Source organism: Pleurodeles waltl, chromosome 9 (genome assembly GCF_031143425.1).
Source record: "Pleurodeles waltl isolate 20211129_DDA chromosome 9, aPleWal1.hap1.20221129, whole genome shotgun sequence".
In the NCBI taxonomy this organism is placed as follows: domain Eukaryota; kingdom Metazoa; phylum Chordata; class Amphibia; order Caudata; family Salamandridae; genus Pleurodeles; species Pleurodeles waltl.
This window is the reverse complement of record NC_090448.1, coordinates 15,831,533-15,851,452: the sequence shown is the minus strand read 5'-3', so window position 1 is coordinate 15,851,452 and position 19,920 is coordinate 15,831,533. Positions and strand designations below refer to the sequence as shown.

General features: G+C 49.0%; 1 protein-coding gene across 2 annotated transcripts in view; it reads right to left on the bottom strand.

Annotated features, from left to right (window-relative positions):
* The window catches only part of PLXNB1 (plexin B1), a 363,371-nt gene that overhangs the window by 133,259 nt on the left and 210,192 nt on the right, over positions 1-19,920 (bottom strand). For both annotated transcript variants that reach the window (XM_069206118.1, XM_069206119.1), the window contains exons 5-6: positions 9,911-10,039; positions 5,049-5,149 (exon numbers count right to left, since the gene is read on the bottom strand). In XM_069206118.1, the coding sequence (XP_069062219.1) occupies positions 5,049-5,149; positions 9,911-10,039 (230 nt within the window). The remainder of the gene's footprint in view (positions 1-5,048; positions 5,150-9,910; positions 10,040-19,920) is intronic.

Sequence of the window (19,920 nt, the reverse complement as noted above, 5' to 3'; positions counted from 1 at the left end):
ATGTAGATTTTGTGTTTACCTCGCAATCCAGTCTGAGAACGAGTGAGCTCGGGAGAATTGGCCACTCTCCAAGTTTCTTAGGTTCTCACACTGAGTTTGCTTTTAAGGATTACTCTGGGCTACAGCAGGGGTAGATGGAACCTGCTTTGACTTCAGACAGGAACGGAGACGTCAGTTGCCAGTCTCCAGTTTGGGTAGAAAATCTCTTTCTCGCAGTTGAACGGAGTAATCAACTTGCAGGTCCCAGAAAGATGAAGCTGAATATAGGCCCTACAGCTTTGCCCTATGGTGATGAATTTTGACTTTTATGCTTTGCTTTGAAGTTATGCTATAATATAATCACATATATTTGCTGTGTACATTGCAACTGAGAAGTACTTTGATATACTTTGTTTTCACTGCTGCAACTACTTTTGAACCTGTGCTTCCAATCTACTAATTTCGTCTCTCAGGAACCTCCTGGTGAAGTAATAATAACAATAAACGTCTTCTTTAAACTCAGAAGTGCATTCCAGAGAGGTTCTGTAAGCTGGGTTATGAGATAAGAGCAGGAAAGCAGAACAGCAGGTGATTGTGAAATGAATCCCCCCTTGACCTTGCAGCGCAGGGGAGCATGCAAGGTCAATCCAGGATCAGAACTAAAACAAAGAGTGGGTAAAACATGGAGCAAAACCCACAAATCGTCCGAAGGAAGCTCCGGAAAGCAAAGCCAACAAAATCAATGACATACAAGCAGTCCTGAAATGTGAAATCAATACAAAATAATGCAAGCAATGCAGCTGTGTGCGAAATGAGAACACAGTCAATACAACTTGCTAGCAGTAGAAGAGACCAAGGGACGACATCCATAAACCACTGGTCCCAAGACTGATCATCACTCTTTGTGCTGAAACTGGCTTCACCCAGAGCCCACAGGGCTCCTCTCAGAAGCCTCTGACAACGCCTGGCACTGCCCTCTCAAGCCATGCACCCACCACCCGGAGTTACCTCCAGTTCTGTGGTTGCTGCAAAGCCCATGTGGCAGCGATGGGACGCCACCTCATTAGGGTACATTTTGGGGGGTGTAATGGGATTGAGTATGTGACAGTGAGGCCCAGATTCACAAAGGTTTAGCACCAGGTTAGTGTTACTATATCGCTAAACCACGCTTACGTTTTTTGGGGATTCACAAACCAACACAAATTGTATGGAAAGGTCACGCAGAGCACCACCAAACGCTGCTGCGCATTACTTTGAGTGCGTTACATGGGTGGTACATGGGCGTTTACGTGCTACCAACCATGCCTTTTTACGCTAGACCCTATTCACTAACATTAGTAGACAGGGTTTGGGGACAAAAGTTTACGCCTTTTGAAAGCAGGCGTTCAACTGAGAAATGTTTTAATTTCTCCGTACTTTTCCAACTTTGCAAGTGTGCCGCACTATACAGCACACATACAATGCAGGAAAAGCTTTTCTACTTGTCTAGGTGCAGTATTTTGTACAGGAAGTGTACTCTTCCTGTACAAACCCTATGGTAGATTCAGGCATGCACCGTAGCACTACGGTGCCACTCACCGTGTGTAACAACGGACAATAACTTTCACTCACCACGCGTAATGACCGACGATGAGTTCCACTCACTGTGTGCAACGACTGACGATGAGTTCCACTCACCGTGTGCAACAACGAACAATGACTTCCACTCACCCTGTGTAATGACAGACAGTGACTTCCGCTCACCGTGTGTAACGACGGACAATGACTTCCACTCACCGTGTGTAACCAAGGACAATAACTTTCACTCACCGTGTGTAACGACGGACAATGGCTTCCACTCACCGTGTGTAATGACGGACAATGAATTCCACTCACCGTGTGTAATGATAGACAGTGACTTCTGCTCACCGTGTGTAACGACGGACAATGACTTCCACTCACCGTGTGTAAGAACAGACGACTTCCACTCACTGTGTGCAGCGACTGACGATGAGTTCCACTGACTGTGTGCAGCGACTGACGATGAGTTCCACTCACTGTGTGCAGCGACTGACGATGAGTTCCACTCACTGTGTGCAGCGACTGACGATGAGTTCCACTGACCATGTGCAACAATGAACAATGACTTCCACTCACCCTGTGTAACGACAGACAGTGACTTCCGCTCACCGTGTGTAACGACGGACAATGGCTTCCGCTCACCGTGTGTAAGAACAGACAATGACTCCTGCTCACCGCCTGTAACGACAGGCAATGACTCCCGCTCACCGTGTGTAACGACGGACAACGACTCCCGCTCACCGTGTGTAACAACGGACAATGAGTCCGGCTCACAGTGTGTAAAGACGGACAATGACTCCCGCTCAACGTGTGTAATGACGGACAATGACTCCCGCTCACCGTGTGTAATAACGGACAATGACTCCCGCTCACCGTGTGTAATAACGGACAATGACTCCCGCTCACCGTGTGTAACGACGGACAATGGCTTCCGCTCACTGCGTGTAGCGACGGACAATGACTCCCGCTCACTGCGTGTAACGACGGACAATGACTTCCGCTCACCGTGTGTAAGAACAGACAATGACTCCCGCTCACCGCGTGTAACGACAGACAATGACTTCCGCTCACCGTATGTAATGACGGACAATGACTCCCCGCTCACCGTGTGAAATGACGGACAATGACTCCCGCTCACCGTGTGTAATAACGGACAATGACTCCCCGCTCACCATGTGTAATAACGGACAATGACTCCCGCTCACCGTGTGTGATAACGGACAATGACTCCCGCTCACCGTGTGTAACGACGGACAATGACTCCCGCTCACCGTGTGTAACGACGGATAATGACTCCCCGCTCACCGTGTGTAATAACGGACAATGACTCCCCGCTCACCGTGTGTAATAACGGACAATGACTCCCGCTCACTGTGTGTAATAACGGACAATGACTCCCGCTCACAGTGTGTAATAACGGACAATGACTCCCACTCACCGTGTGTAATAACGGACAATGACTCCCGCTCACTGTGTGTAATAACGGACAGAGGTCACTCCCCTTTCCTCCACCTTATGATTTTATCACTGTACCTGTTCTCTGAGAGAACAAATGCATAGAACGGGGGATCCTACACCCATTAAATAGACAATTCCATCCACACAAAAATATTCTTGGCACTGAACCAGGGTGATCGCCTTCAGTACAAAGCAGACACAAGAGCTGCTCTTTTCATGTTTGTTTGCAGAGGAATCACAAATTAAAGTGTCATGATGTGCACCTCACCTGGTAATTACAGCTAAAGGACGGTGCTGGACTTCTAGAATCATTTTCCAAAGCCTCCCAACATGTACTGAGACCTAAACAACTACAGCACACAGTACAGGAACAGAAAACCAATTGATAATACAAAGATCCCGAGATGAAGAAATCTCTGAAAAACCCAGAATAGAAAAAAACTAGAAAAAACACTACAAAACGCAGAAACCTAGAAAAACGACAAGGTAGGTAAACTAAAAAACAAGAGCAGAAAGCAGAGGAGATTTCAAAATCCACAAAGAGCAGACAAAGGGCCTGATTACAACTTTGGAGGAGGTGTTAATCCGTCCCAAATGTGACGGATATACCACCAGCCGTATTACGAGTTTCATAGGATATAATGGACTCGTAATACGGCTGGTGGTATATCCGTCACTTTTGGGACGGATTAACACCTCCTCCAAGTTGTAATCAGGCCCAAAGTTTTTAAAAAGCCGCAATGCGGAACCGACAAAATCTTTGAAAAACTGCGTCACTTAGAAGAGGAAATGCAAAAATCAGCGCAGAACAGACAACACTACAATGCACTGCCAGAGTACACGAGGTGCACAACTGGGCACAAGAGTGGAAACCTCCAAGACCCCCAGCACTGAGCACAAACATCTCTAAAGACAGCCGCAGAAAACAGAGACTTCTGAAAACCCACACACAGATGAGAGGAGACCTCTGAACACAACTCCACCACAGAGGTGGCACTGCCAACACCCACACTGCCGGGGCAGCACTCACCTGGGCAGACCTGGTAAAGAGTGGTTTGTGAACTAAAGAAATTAAAAATGGGCTGCTCGATTCCCAGAAGACTGAGAAGGTACTTAAACCTGAGTGTTGTTGACAAAACAGACCGCAAGATGCTGTCCAGACCAATACGAATCGCTGTAAATAAATAAATCAATGTGTGCAGTATCTAAGCACCTAAAAAAAAAGGTGGTGGCTCTCCTCTTATCAACCTGTGAATGATGACAGACTGAGTGACCCTGTTAGGATTTACACCTGTGGCCTACAGGCTGGCTACACCCAGATGTTTGCACATCTTCCCCAGGGCTATCCGACCTGATGGTTCTTAGTAGCTCTCTGCTGCCCCCAGCTGGCAGTGTGCTGCACCATCTCAGTAGGGGCAGAGTCTTGGAAATTACCCCACAATTAAGCCTTCAAGTTCTCCATTTTAATACATGAATACAGAAAGAAAACAATGTGTTTCCTGTCTGTGTTTAGTTTTAAAAGTGGAAAAATACTGAAAATTGTGCTTGTAATGAGTGACTCCCCATGCTGTCTGTTGTGAATTCCGGGGAGGTGAAATGCAGATTGAGGTATCTTCAAATAGAGGCATACTTTAATATATGTTTGTAATAAATGCTTAATATTTACGTGTTGGTGTGGTGTTTTGCTATATTTGGCTGCTGAATTTGCTAAACCACAACCGGCATCAAGGTATGACTGCATGTTTATCAGTTTAATAGATGCGGAAATGTGTCATTTTTGACTCCACTTATTTGCAAACCACAAAATAAATATGGATAAATACTGATAAGATGGCCAAAAATAAATATGCATAAATACAGACAGAAATCTTAAAAAACAAAAATACCATAAAATGGTGATTCCTACCCACAATACACTGTTTGCAGGTCAGTATTAGAATACATTAGCATTACAGGCCACGCCCCCAGTTGAAGATGGATCCGTGGCGGTGCCCAGCCTCACACAGGCAAGGAGGGGTCTCCACTGGGTAAGGCTAGGACATGGGTCTTACCTGCCCTGAAGCACACACCATCCACAGTAGGGGTCCCTCTCCGACAGGCACGACTTGCAGTCCAAGTGCTGAGAGCATTCCGCGAGGGGCACCTTCAGCACCTACCAGAGACACAAAGGTATTGGGGTCACAGATAAAGAGACCCCCAAATGAGGTGATCATTCAAGATTCCAGCAGCACCCCTCGCCCCCTCATCAAGACACCATTGATGAAGCCCTTCCTATCCACAGGCCCCCTCCCTCGTTACCTGTCCCCTGATCCCCCTCCTTTCCTGTCCCTCTCAGCGCTTTGAGGCAGCTTCACTCTGCTTTTATATTGTAATACATGTGACACAACATGGAACATAAATAATGTCCCCAAAACAGGTGTGAAAAAAATCCTTGTCTCCTAACTCTGCCACTTCTCCTGTGAACACCGACTAGCCAAAACCACTGGGAAATCCAGCGGAAGTCTAGTGCCTGGTTCCCAACCTGTGGTCCGGGGACCCCTGGCCTCCTCAGGGGGTCCGTGACTGCTTAGAAAATTAAATAATATTAACAGATTAGGTCCCCAACTTCAGTCATGATTCAGTGGGGGGGTCCCCGGATTCCAATAATGATTCAGTGGTGGTCTCCAGGTTCCAGTAACGATAAAGTGGGGTCCACAGAAGTCAAATGGTCTAGTGCACCTGGGAGACAGGAGGTGTTGGTGCAAAAGAGATATATGTGAAGCATGTTTGAGAAGCGTCAACTTCTGGACCGCATATCTACTGAAGTGTGCACATCACCTACACCACACTCATACTCCTGCAGTATGCAAACCTCCACTGCAGTACGCTCACCTCCTCCTGCAGTATGAAAACCTCCCACTGGAGTACGCTCACCACCTATGGCACACACATACTCCTGCGGTATGCAAACCTCCACTGCAGTATGCTCACTGCCTATGCCACACTCATACTCCTGCAGTATGAAAACCTCCCACTGGAGTACGCTCACCTATGTCAAGCTCACACTCCTGCGGTAAGCAAACCTCTACTGCAGTACGCTCACCACCTATGCCACACTCATACTCCTGCGGTATGCAAACCTCCACTGGAGTACGCTCACCACCTATGCCACACTCATACTCCTGCCGTATGTAAACCTCCACTGCAGTACGCTCAACGCCTATGCTGCACTCATACTCCTGCGGTATGCAAAACTCCACTGGAGTACGCTCACCACCTATGCCACACTCATACTCCTGCCGTATGTAAACCTCCACTGCAGTACGCTCAACGCCTATGCTGCACTCATACTCCTGCGGTATGCAAAACTCCACTGGAGTACGCTCACCACCTATGCCACACTCATACTCCTGCCGTATGCAAACCTCCACTGTAGTACGCTCACCTCCTCCTGCAGTATGAAAACCTCCCACTGGAGTATGCTCACCACCTATGCCACACTCATACTCCTGCCGTATGCAAACCTCCACTGCAGTACGCTCACCTCCTCCTGCAGTATGAAAACCTCCCACTGGAGTATGCTCACCACCTATGCCACACTCATACTCCTGCGGTATGTAAACGTCCACTGGAGTATGCTTACCGCCTATGCCACACTCATACTCCTGCAGTATGGAAAACTCCACTGGAGTACACTCACCTATGTCAAGCTCATACTCCTGTAATATGCAAACCTCCACTGGAGTACGCTCACCTATGTCAAGCTCATACTCCTGCGGTATGCAAACCTCAACTGGAGTATGCTCACCACCTATGCCACACTCATACTCCTGCGGTATGCAACCTCCACTATAGTACGCTAACTGCCTATAACACACTTGTACTCCTGCAGTATGCAAACCTCCACTGGAGTACGCTCACCGCCTATGCGACACTCGTACTCCTGTGGTGTGCAAACCTCCACTGGAGTACACTCACCGCCTATACCACACTCATACCCCTGGGGTATGCAAACCTCCACTGGAGTACAGTCACCACCTATGCCATACTCGTACTCTTGCAGCATGCAAATCTCCACTGGAGTATGTTAACCGCCTATACCAAACTCGTACTCCTACAGTAGACAACCCTCCACTGGAGTACGCTAGCTGCCTATAACACACTTGTACTCCTGCGGTATACAAACCCCCACTGCAGTACGCTCACCGCCTATGCCACACTCATACTCCTGCAGTATACAACCCTCCACTAGAGTATGCACACTGCCTATGCCACACTCGTACTCCTGCAGTATGCAAGCCTCCACTGGAGTACGCTCACCGCCTATGCCACACTCATACTCCTGCGGTATGCAAACCTCCACTGGAGTACGCTCACCACCTATGCCACACTCATACTCCTGCCGTATGTAAACCTCCACTGCAGTACGCTCAACGCCTATGCTGCACTCATACTCCTGCGGTATGCAAAACTCCACTGGAGTACACTCACCACCTATGCCACACTCATACTCCTGCCGTATGTAAACCTCCACTGCAGTACGCTCAACGCCTATGCTGCACTCATACTCCTGCGGTATGCAAAACTCCACTGGAGTACGCTCACCACCTATGCCACACTCATACTCCTGCCGTATGCAAACCTCCACTGCAGTACGCTCACCTCCTCCTGCAGTATGAAAACCTCCGACTGGACTATGCTCACCACCTATGCCACACTCATACTCCTGCCGTATGCAAACCTCCACTGCAGTACGCTCACCTCCTCCTGCAGTATGAAAACCTCCCACTGGAGTATGCTCACCACCTATGCCACACTCATACTCCTGCGGTATGTAAACGTCCACTGGAGTATGCTTACCGCCTATGCCACACTCATACTCCTGCAGTATGGAAAACTCCACTGGAGTACACTCACCTATGTCAAGCTCATACTCCTGTAATATGCAAACCTCCACTGGAGTACGCTCACCTATGTCAAGCTCATACACCTGCGGTATGCAAACCTCAACTGGAGTATGCTCACCACCTATGCCACACTCATACTCCTGCGGTATGCAACCTCCACTATAGTACGCTAACTGCCTATAACACACTTGTACTCCTGCAGTATGCAAACCTCCACTGGAGTACGCTCACCGCCTATGCGACACTCGTACTCCTGTGGTGTGCAAACCTCCACTGGAGTACACTCACCGCCTATACCACACTCATACCCCTGGGGTATGCAAACCTCCACTGGAGTACAGTCACCACCTATGCCATACTCGTACTCTTGCAGCATGCAAATCTCCACTGGAGTATGTTAACCGCCTATACCAAACTCGTACTCCTACAGTAGACAACCCTCCACTGGAGTACGCTAGCTGCCTATAACACACTTGTACTCCTGCGGTATACAAACCCCCACTGCAGTACGCTCACCGCCTATGCCACACTCATACTCCTGCAGTATACAACCCTCCACTAGAGTATGCACACTGCCTATGCCACACTCGTACTCCTGCAGTATGCAAGCCTCCACTGGAGTACGCTCACCGCCTATGCCACACTCATACTCCTGCGGTATGCAAACCTCCACTGGAGTACGCTCACCACCTATGCCACACTCATACTCCTGCCGTATGTAAACCTCCACTGCAGTACGCTCAACGCCTATGCTGCACTCATACTCCTGCGGTATGCAAAACTCCACTGGAGTACGCTCACCGCCTATGCCACACTCATACTCCTGCGGTATGCAAACCTCCACTGGAGTACGCTCACCACCTATGCCACACTCATACTCCTGCCGTATGTAAACCTCCACTGCAGTACGCTCAACGCCTATGCTGCACTCATACTCCTGCGGTATGCAAAACTCCACTGGAGTACGCTCACCACCTATGCCACACTCGTACTCCCGCGGTATGCAAGCCTCCACTAGAGTATGCACACTGCCTATGCCACACTAGTACTCCTGCGGTATAAAAGCCTCCACTGGAGTACTCTCACTCTTGGTGAGTGTCCCTGCAGTCATGGCTGCCCCAGAAGGACTGGTTTTTAATGCACAGGTCAGATCTCAATGGTGCTCAGAAAGGTTTCCCATATTACAAACCCTCCCACCCTTTTGGTCTGGGTGGACATTAACGTAGATCACTTTCAAGGACCCCTTCTGGTTGGCCCATTATAAGGCACCAGAGGTAGGCGCCGGCGGTCACGCGCGGTGTTTGGGGTGTCACGTGTCCTTCTCATCTGCTATTCGACAAAAACCTCACCGACTCTCCTTTTGATCATTTTTAAAACTCACATTTATTGCCCTTGAACTTCTTTTTGTCTTATCAATGCTTTAGCTTAACCTAGATTAAATATTTTTTTCTTTTTGATCTAGTCTTTTTAATTCCTCCTATTCCTGTTTTTCGTAAGTAATAAACAATGCTTATACCCGTGCCTTTTCTTTGGTTTACTCTCTCTCAGGAAATGTTATTCTTTTTTATAATTATATTTATTAGATTTTGCAATAAGCAGTGGTAGGTTACTGCACTATAATAAACTACACACATTTTAACCACACACTAGTACGTTAACAACAGCATTCAAACATTCATTGAAAGTGCCTGGTGACCCCTCAACGAGAAGGATGCACGTTATACTTATTATGTATAAATATTAGTGGAACAGACCTGAGCGGTGTGCATGACCCACAGTAAACCACCCCAAGGGCACTGGAAAGAGGTTTTTCTGGGACCCCAACTCTGGCACATCCTCCTACCCCAGGGATCCACAAACTTCCAAAACCCCTTCCTTACAGCCCTGAGACCTTCTGTGCTCTATGGAGCGATGCTGCACCCTAGGTCCTCACCCAGTGATGGCTAGCGCACAGAAGCAGAACTCACTCACACACTGATGTGCACTAAACAAAGCCACTAACATCTGGACACCCTGCTTCTCCTTACCGTTGTTTGGGTCATGACATAGAGATGATCCTGTGATTGGTCGAACAGGAGGTCTCCGCCCACAGCAGTGTTTGACTGGTTGGTGATGGAGCGGTACTGGGTGGCTTCTCCCTGGTCATTGATGAAGACCTGTAAGAGGCAGCGGGAAGTAGAGATCGAAACGTTACAGGCGGAAGCATCGAAGACACATATCTGGGGAGCCGCCCCGGCCCTGAAAGCCCTAGCAGCCACGTCAGGCGGTGGGCTAAAATAACCACATGTAGTTGTATGTCGTGATTGCTGCTATGGTCTACATTTGCTCAATTTTCGACCTTAAGGTGATGAATATCTGAGAAATCGAACCAGAATTTCAACATGCTGAGCAAGGGTTCCACACACACTTGCCGCAGGTGCACTACCCCTCTCTTTGGTTGGCATTATAAACAAAACAACACCCAGTGAAACAACGCCCAGTGAAAATTAGCAGATGAAACATTGAGGCAAACTACACATTAGGTGGACCTGGTGTATAAAAATCAAGTAAGTTATTCAGTGCTGTGTTCAAGTGAGCTATTTGTATTCTGGAAGGTGGGCGGGAAAGGGTGACGCGAGAGGGGAATAAATACCTTGCACGCGGAAGCAAAGCAGAGGGCAGATTCTAGAAGTGGTGTCTGCTTCTGGCTGGACAGGGTCTTGAGCAGGCCTGGGCAGAACTCACAGAGTTTCACTTCGCAGAGTTACCTAAAAACTCTGTGAGATTCCGTAGAGTTCAACATGCAGCGGAGACCCAGTACACTATGCTGCTCGTGTTGATTTTTAGTGCCAGGAGCTTGTCCCGCACTTAAAAAGTCATCGCGAGCTGCACCACGTGGCGCACCAGAGGGTGGAACTTGTTTCTGCTGCTTGAGTAGATTTTCTACTCGAGCAGCAGCTTTCTCAGTGCGAGCAGCAGCTTTCTCAATGCGAGCAGCAGCTTTCTCAATGCGAGCGGCAGCTTTCTCAGTGCAAGCGGCAGCTTTCTCAATGCGAGTGGCAGATTTCTCAGTGCAAGCGGTAGCTTTCTCAATGCGAGTGGCACCATTCTCAGTGCGAGCGGCAGCTTTCTCAATGCGAGTGGCAGCTTTCTCAATGCGAGCGGCAGCTTTCTCAATGCGAGCGGCAGCTTTCTCAATGCGAGCGGCAGCTTTCTCAATGCGAGCGGCATCTTTCTCAGTGCAAGCGGTAGCTTTCTCAATGCGAGTGGCACCATTCTCAATGCGAGCGGTAGCTTTCTCAATGCGAGCGGTAGCTTTCTCAATGCGAGCAGCAGCATTCTCAAAGCGAGCAGCAGCTTTCTCAATGCGAGCGGCAGCTTTCTCAATGCAAGCGGCACCATTCTCAATGCGAGCAGCAGCTTTCTCAATGCGAGCGGCAGCTTTCTCAATGCGAGCGGCAGCTTTCTCAATGCGAGTGGCACCATTCTCAATGCGAGCGGCAGCTTTCTCAATGCGAGCGGCAGCTTTCTCAATGCGTGCGGCAGCTTTCTCAATGCGAGTGGCAGCATTCTAAATGCGAGTGGCAGCATTCTAAATGCGAGTGGCAGCTTTCTCAATGAGAGTGGCACCATTTTCAGTGCGAGCGGCAGCTTTCTCAATGCGAGTGGCAGCTTTCTCAATGCGAGCGGCAGCTTTCTGAATGCGAGCGGCAGCTTTCTCAGTGCAAGCAGCAGCTTTCTCAGTGCAAGCAGCAGCTTTCTTAGTGCGAGCGGCAGCTTTCTCAATGCGAGCAGCAGCTTTCTCAATGCGAGCGGCAGCTTTCTCAGTGCAAGCGGCAGCTTTCTCAATGCGAGTGGCAGCTTTCTCAGTGCAAGCGGTAGCTTTCTCAATGCGAGTGGCACCATTTTCAGTGCGAGCGGCAGCTTTCTCAATGCGAGTGGCAGCTTTCTCAATGCGAGTGGCAGCTTTCTCAATGCGAGCGGCAGCTTTCTCAATGCGAGCAGCAGCTTTCTCAATGCGAGCGGCATCTTTCTCAGTGCAAGCAGTAGCTTTCTCAATGCGAGTGGCACCATTCTCAATGCGAGCTGTAGCTTTCTCAATGCGAGCGGCACCATTCTCAATGCGAGCGGCAGCTTTCTCAATGCGAGCGGCAGCTTTCTCAATGCAAGCGGCACCATTCTCAATGCGAGCAGCAGCTTTCTCAATGCGAGCGGCAGCTTTCTCAATGCCAGTGGCACCATTCTCAATGCGAGCGGTAGCTTTCTCAATGCGAGCGGCAGCTTTCTCAATGTGAGTGGCAGCTTTCTCAATGTGAGTGGCAGCTTTCTCAATGCGAGCGGCAGCTTTCTCAATGCGTGCGGCAGCTTTCTCAATGCGAGTGGCAGCTTTCTCAATGCGAGTGGCAGCTTTCTCAATGCGAGCGGCAGCTTTCTCAATGCGAGCGGCAGCATTCTCAATGCGAGCAGCAGCTTTCTCAACCTCGCCCATGTTGAGAAATTTCGCCAAGAGGTGAATTAGCGCTCGATTTTCTCACTTACGCTCACCAACTTTAACATTGGCGAGCCACACATGAGAAAAAAAACTCAACCATGTGGCGGTTGGTGAAGTTTTTCCCCAACTCCTCGCTCCAAGTGGAGCACGGAGCAGGCAATAATCCACAAACTCCACCGGAGGAGCAGAACTTTTCGCCTGCCCCTAGTCTTGAGACTTCGTCAGACTTTAGGGAGAAGGCTCAGGTACAACAAGTAATGTTCATGAAAGACAGGGCGTCAAATGCATCCAGCAGGAAGAAAGACGACCACGGCCAGTAGAAGTACTAAGGACTGTCCCAAGACCACCACAGAGCAGTGAAGGAGCAAAGACAGAGCTGGAGACCCAGTAGGAACTAGAGTCTTTCACGATGGGGGTCACCAAGCCTTCGACTAATCTGCAGGGGGACAACCGCAGTGTACTAAGGGCGAGACCATGATAATCGGTTCCAGAGACACTATAAGGCAGGGGATGAATGGGAAATCACCCCGGGACCCACCTGCCAAGGGACCCGGGTAAAGCGAATGGGCAGTCGAAATTCCTGCCATGACACCTGTGCTCATAAAAAAAGTTATTTTTCTAATGTGACATCTGAGTATGCCTACATGAAACATGGGAGCAAATTCAGCATTATTTCATGCAATGTGGGAAAGGGAGAGGGCAGGACAGGGGCAGCTCCCTTCTAACCCGCTGGCATACACACACACACACACACCCCTTTGGACTATGATGCAAAGGTGTGGGCCTGGCATCTGTTCTAGAAGGGCAGCTTTCCAGTAGAAAACTCTGTGGGGTGACTTATTAACATTTTGTGCCGGATTTAAATCACAAAAGTGTTGCAAACCAACACAAACCCTTTATTTCAAATATACTTTCTGTATACTCGGTGTATCTGGGCGCTATTCCATCAAGCGCCTTTCTCACACTCCAAATCCAGCCGCAAAGGGCCTAGCGTTCATCTTTTCAGACCACCCAGGATATCGTGATTTGCAAAAAATCGCAAACTCTCAACTTTTCTAAATATCCTGTCATTTTTACAAAAGCGTCCGCAAAATTTGTGGAAAAAAACAACAACATGGGGTTCACCCTCTCTTTATTCGCTTCCTAAACAAAGGGAATATGCGCAACAGGCCAGGGGCAGTAAAAGTCTCAGCTCCCTCTGTTGCCTGCCTCTGAAATGCAGAGTCCCCCCCCCCCCCCGTGCAGTTAGCCTGCGGTGTAATGTGCCCACTATGGACTCTGTAGGCCACTGACAGGCTCTCCTTCCCCCCAGCCTCCACTGCCCCCCACTTGTCTCCCGTTAACCCCTAAATCCCTCCATGTCTCATTTAAAAAAAATAATGTACATACCCTTGCTACACCTCCCCTCCCCCCCCCCCAGCCTCTGGTGCCCTGCAGAAAGGGCAGGTTTCAGTTTGTAATCTGCTCTCTTTGCATCAGACACCCTCCGTTTCAAGGCGCTTTGCTGCTTGAGACTCTGCCTACAGATTGTGACACAGCCCAGTCTCCTGCAGTGACAGACCACAGGTCGTGCTAGATTTTTGTGGCAGGTCACCTCAAATATATTGTGAATTTTGAGATTTTGGGACCGCAAACTTTGCTTTTTTGGGGGGGGGGGCATCAAAATTTGCCACCCGAAGCTGCGTTTTTGACGCAAAAACGGCACAAACTTGCAAAATACAATTGTATTTTGTGAGTTTGCGCCATTTTTGCGTCAAAAAGCGGCGCAAATGCGGCGCTAAAAAAGTATAAATATGGGCCTAACCTTCAATTCTCTTTCTTCGGCTCACAGGGCCTTTCACAAGAAGGACCCTCTTTTCTTCCAGCAGAAGTTCTGTCACTACAAACCACTCATCTGTTCTGTGCAACCAACTCAAAAGTTGCTTTGCGCACCTAAATGCAAACAAGTTTGTGTTGGAGGAAGATCTTTTTAACTTCAAGCTGGTGGACCCTGGAATTCATTTCCAACTTACATCCGGATGTTGGGCAGCCGTCTTACTGTTGAAAAAGCCTCAACAATGATGTCTCTTTCCTCAGTATTGCTCTTGGTTCTAATGCACTCGAGTTAGTTCTCGGCACCAGGACCCTGTCAGAGGTATTTGCAGCACCTTCAACTAAATACAATGACAATAAAATACTTTCAGGCACAAAGGTTGTTCTGCACAGAAAAGTTGCCTAAAATACTGCAAAGCTGGGCTGTGAACTGCTTTGAATTTTTTGGTGTTAAGGAGGCATTTCATGGATGGTGCATGAAATTAAATGAAAATAATTTATAAAATAAAAGAGGACAGTTTTCCACCCAAAGAAAATGCACCTTTGAGACAAGCTTTAAAAGGAGAAATGTTTTTATTGCTCCAAACTTTTCTGACTCTGCATGTGAGCTGCACTGCCCAGCATATATACAAAGTGGAAAAAGTATTTAAATGTCATCTACACATTGTATTTTGTCCTTGAAGGGTAAGTTTCTAGCATAAAATCCATGCAAGACATGATGCACACACCTCTCCACTGTGGTACAATGGCGTGTGTGGTGCTGGGCAGAGTGACTGATGCTAGCGCTTGGAAGTGAGTAGGACAGTGCATATCTTAGTAGAGTTGGTGCTGCCGAGGTGGGCTACCCGGGGCTTGTGGATGGCGGACCACACAGCCCCCTCACCCTTATGAATATAGCCCCAAGGGTAAGTTCACCGGGGAATAAACATAGCTCAACACCATTTTTAGGTCGAGCATAGCAGCGAGCAAGCGCTGCTTTTCTGGATGTGTTGGTGTGTATCTGGGCTTTTAACAACGCCCACCGCACGCCCATCACTATCACTCGTTCATGGGCTTGCCTTTTAAAAATCCTTTATTTTTGTTGGTAAATGCTTTATGTTTGTCTCTCCTGGAGGCGATTTTGTTCCCGCCTTGGACATCGCCCGTTAGATGGCTAATTGCACTTTTGCCGATACGTTTGACTGCGAGCGAACTTCTTTTTCCTATTGTGTGCTGGTTCACGCTGATGCCGTAGCGCTTTGAATCAGCTCGCTTATGTGAAACTGTATTACTTTTCATTTTCAATTTATGTGGCAAGAAAAGTCTGATTAGGAGTTTATAATGCTAATAGCTGTAACTAGAGCAAATGCGAGACCCATTGAATTGCAAATGCTTGTTTTTCTTTTTTCAATATCACAGGAGCCCCACTGGATTGCTGCACTTTTTGCCTTTTTTTCCTACAATTTTTTCCTTTTTGGCCCCAGGGGTGTTTTAGACTTTAAAACATTATGTTACTGAATATTTCACCTCCCATAACGTTACTTTAACCTTTGTTTTTCTCAGTGAATTTCTAAGGTTTTATTTAATGTAAAGTTACATTTTATTACCATATGTAAAGCCAAACTCCCGGAACCATGCCCTGCAGGAAACCCCACGCTGCACACGGCCTTTGGCCGTGCACAGCAGGGGGTTGACCCACAGGCAGCCAAACCTCCCCTTGTCTCTCGACATCAAAGACCACCCTATACATAACGCAGATCTATCATCTTTTTCCAAACATTACCAATAATTTCAGTTAAATCTATATTTCAAGAATGAGTTAAAAAATATTTAATAACGTTTACATGTCTGTGACTCTTTTTACATAGATTTTATAATTACATTTTGGGGGCATCATGATATAAAGCATTTTATGTGATATATCTTTAACACATGCAATTCAATTGGCCCCTAGGTGGCACTACAATCCAGCTGTAGAGCAAAATCTCTAGAGTGCTTTAGAAAAATTCGGTAAGTTCTCTTGGGGTTATGGTTTCAATGACCCAGGAGACTGCGCGGAATGGGTCTTCTGATATGATATTGGGGTACACCCTGGAACAGAGCGGCTGCACGGACCGGGCCCACTGTACACCCCTGCATGGGGCTGATCCTTCACCTGTCAAGTGCTCTCGAAAAGGACACAACTAGTACATGGTGGTACCAAAGTGTACCCCAGTCTGTTCCCAAGGAGCGATGAAGGCTTCCGCTGAGGAATACTTGGGTCAGACTGAAATGAGTCTATGAACCTGTGATTTATAAAACTTCATCTAGATAACTTGGACTGCCAAACTCCTGAACCTAGCAGGGGTGGCTCCTCCATGAGGGCGGAGGAACGTCCCCCTACCCCGACAGCAGCGGCAGCTGCAAAACCTGTACAAGGAACAGTGTTTACTATCGTTTCCTTGCAAAGGGGCGGGGCCACGGGGGAGTGCACGGCACTCCCCCTCAAAGTGCATGTGTGTTTGGCCGGCCAAACACACATGCGCAGTAGGCTCTCTCCAGCTGGGCAGTTGAGAGATCACAAAGGCTCCCAGGATGCCTAGGAGCACCCTGCCTGGGCGCCCCCAGCCAATCCTGGCGCTGCTCTGAGCAGGGTTAGGATTGGCCGCAGGGCAGGGGGGGGAGCTTGTGCGTCCAGCCTGCTGAGGAGACGCAGGAGAGGCAGCAGAGCACGGCGTACAGGTAAGTTTATTTATTTTTTTAATTGTATTTATATTTTCTCCCCCCCGCTTTCCCCCTACTCCTCCCATACCCCTCCACGCAGGCCTCGATAATTTACCATTAATTGACAATTGCTCTTGCATGTTTGGCGTCAAATTGCTTTATTCCGGCAAAAACCGCAGGTGATATTTTTTAGATCTGGATTAGAGAAGCTGCTGTCTTGCGAGTGCCATTTCATTAAAAAAAACTATAAACAAAAATACAAACAGAGGGACTTTGGTTTCAGCCCTCTCCTTCTATTGGCCTGCTCAGCTGTCATTCAGATTTTGCTTCTGCCTATCACGGATGTCTTACATTGTGAGTGACAGTTTATTGTTTCTGCACATCTGCCTAAGAAGAAGTGCACTTGAGTGCCAGGGCAGATGGCCAATACACGAGTTAGTCCAGGCTTTTTTTTTCTTTCGATCTGTTTTCCTCTTTATTTTTTCTCATCCATTTGTACTTAAACTATGTCTTCTGGTTATAATTCAAAGTTAATAGTATCTTTTGTTTGGATCAGTAAGGCTCATAAAACTAAAAAAGTTTCCATTCCTGTTCTAGTCCACCGACTTCCAAGGAATCATGCATACTGATACTTACATTACACGCTAGTTTATTTTCATAAAATAATTCAATTGCAAGTACGTGACCCCTACATTTCGTGGGCACCATGTGTTTTTTATCTTTTAACTTTTGTATCAGATGCTTGCAATGTTCATAATACACCATCACACAAGTTTGGGGAGGCCAGACCTGTTGCCTTTGCCAGTGCTTGTTGCAGGTAGATTTTTAAGAAAGGCGGAGGTTTTTGTAGCTGCAGTTTGGGTGTTTCCTGCACAGGGTGTTTCTGGGGTTAACGTCCCCCTCTGGTACCCTAAAGGCTTGCTGAGGCGGTGAGAAGACAGACATGGAAGGAGGGGCAGACGGTTGCCATGACACCCGGACCCCCTGGCCTAATTTGTGGTTCATTATGTCCAGGAGCTAAGGAGTCACCGGTGAGACGCGTGTCTGGACCCTGATTTCGAAGGGTTTGTGTTACTGCGCTTCGGCGGCTCCGGTCCAGGAGGTGGGGGCTGCACCGGGTCTCAGCATCCTTGAGGATGCCGCTGTCTGAGGAGGGAAAGCTCGGCTGCTACGTCACCAAACTGGGACATTGCACGATGGGTCCTGATGCAGGGGGTTTAACAATGGAGGCAGCTGGGGGAGTGGGGGGTGGGGGGGAAGGAGTGAGGGAGTGCGAGAGAGAGGGGGGGCGGGCGGGAGGGGGAAGGAGTGAGAGAGAGGGGGCGTGGGAGAAAGGGGCGAGAGAGGGGGAGAAATGAGTGGGTGTCAGGGAGAAAGGAGTGAGAGAGAGCATGAACATGAGTGAGTTTGAGTGAGCGTGTGTCTGTCTGATTGTCAGCAAGGGCGCTGCTCACTTCTTGTTTCTCTCGTTCCTGCTCTGTCTCTCCAACACTCTCTCCTCCAGGAGGTGAAGGTCTCGCACTCTCTGCGTCTCCTGTCTCTTCTGCTCCCAGTCTCTCCAGCCCTCTCTTTCCCAGGAGGTGTGTCTCGCACTCTCTGCGTCTCCTGTCTCTTCTGCTCCCAGTCTCTCCAGCCCTCTCTTTCCCAGGAGGTGTGTCTCGCACTCTCTGCGTCTCTGGTCTCTTCTGCTCCCAGTCTCTCCAGCCCTCTCTCTCCCAGGAGGAGTGTGTCTCGCACTCTCTGCGTCTCCTGTCTCTTCTGCTCCCAGTCTCTCCAGCCCTCTCTCTCCCAGGAGGTGTGTCTCGCACTCTCTGCGTCTCCTGTCTCTTCTGCTCCCAGTCTCTCCAGCCCTCTCTTTCCCAGGAGGTGTGTCTCGCACTCTCTGCGTCTCTGGTCTCTTCTGCTCCCAGTCTCTCCAGCCCTCTCTCTCCCAGGAGGAGTGTGTCTCGCACTCTCTGCGTCTCTGGTCTCTTCTGCTCCCAGTCTCTCCAGCCCTCTCTCTCCCAGGAGGAGTGTGTCTCGCACTCTCTGCGTCTCCTGTCTCTTCTGCTCCCAGTCTCTCCAGCCCTCTCTCTCCCAGGAGGAGTGTGTCTCGCACTCTCTGCGTCTCCTGTCTCTTCTGCTCCCAGTCTCTCCAGCCCTCTCTTTCCCAGGAGGTGTGTCTCGCACTCTCTGCGTCTCCTGTCTCTTCTGCTCTCAGTCTCTCCAGCCCTCTCTCCTCCAGGAGGAGTGTGTCTCGCACTCTCTGCGTCTCCTGTCTCTTCTGCTCCCAGTCTCTCCAGCCCTCTCTCTCCCAGGAGGAGTGTGTCTCGCACTCTCGGCTTCTCCTGTCTCTTCTGCCCTCAGTCTCTTGAGTTCTCTCTTTCTGAGGTGTGTGTCTCACACTCTCTGCTTCTCCTGTTTCTTCAGTTCTCTCTTTCTCAGAAGTGTTTCGCACTCTCTGCTTCTCCTGTCTCTTCTGCTCTCAGTCTCTTCAGCCCTCTCCCTTTTCCAAGAGGTGTATGTCTCACTCTCTGCTTTTGCTGCCTCTTGAGCTCTCTCTTTCCCAGGAGGTGTATGTCTCGCACTCTCTGCTTCTCCTGTCTCTTCTGCCCTTAGTCTCTTGAGTTCTCTCTTTCTGAGGTGTGTGTCTCACACTCTCTGCTTCTCCTGTTTCTTCAGTTCTCTCTTTCTCAGAAGTGTGTTTCTCACTCTCTGTCTCTCCTCTCAATCCATCCAGCCCTCTGCCTTGCCTGAGACACAGTCCAGCTCTCTTTTATTGACTGTCTGTAGAGAGCCTGAAGAGACGGAGCCCTCCCTTCTATACGAAGAGTGCAGGGAGAGACCCCCATGAGACAACTGACCCAAGGCTGTCTCTGCAGAGAGCCTGAAGAGACGGAGCCCTCCCTTCTATACGAAGAGTGCAGGGAGAGACCCCCATGAGACAACTGACCCAAGGCTGTCTCTGCAGAGAGCCTGAAGAGACGGAGCCCTCCCTTCTATACGAAGAGTGCAGGGAGAGACCCCCATGAGACAACTGACCCAAGGCTGTCTCTGCAGAGAGCCTGAAGAGACGGAGCCCTCCCTTCTCCA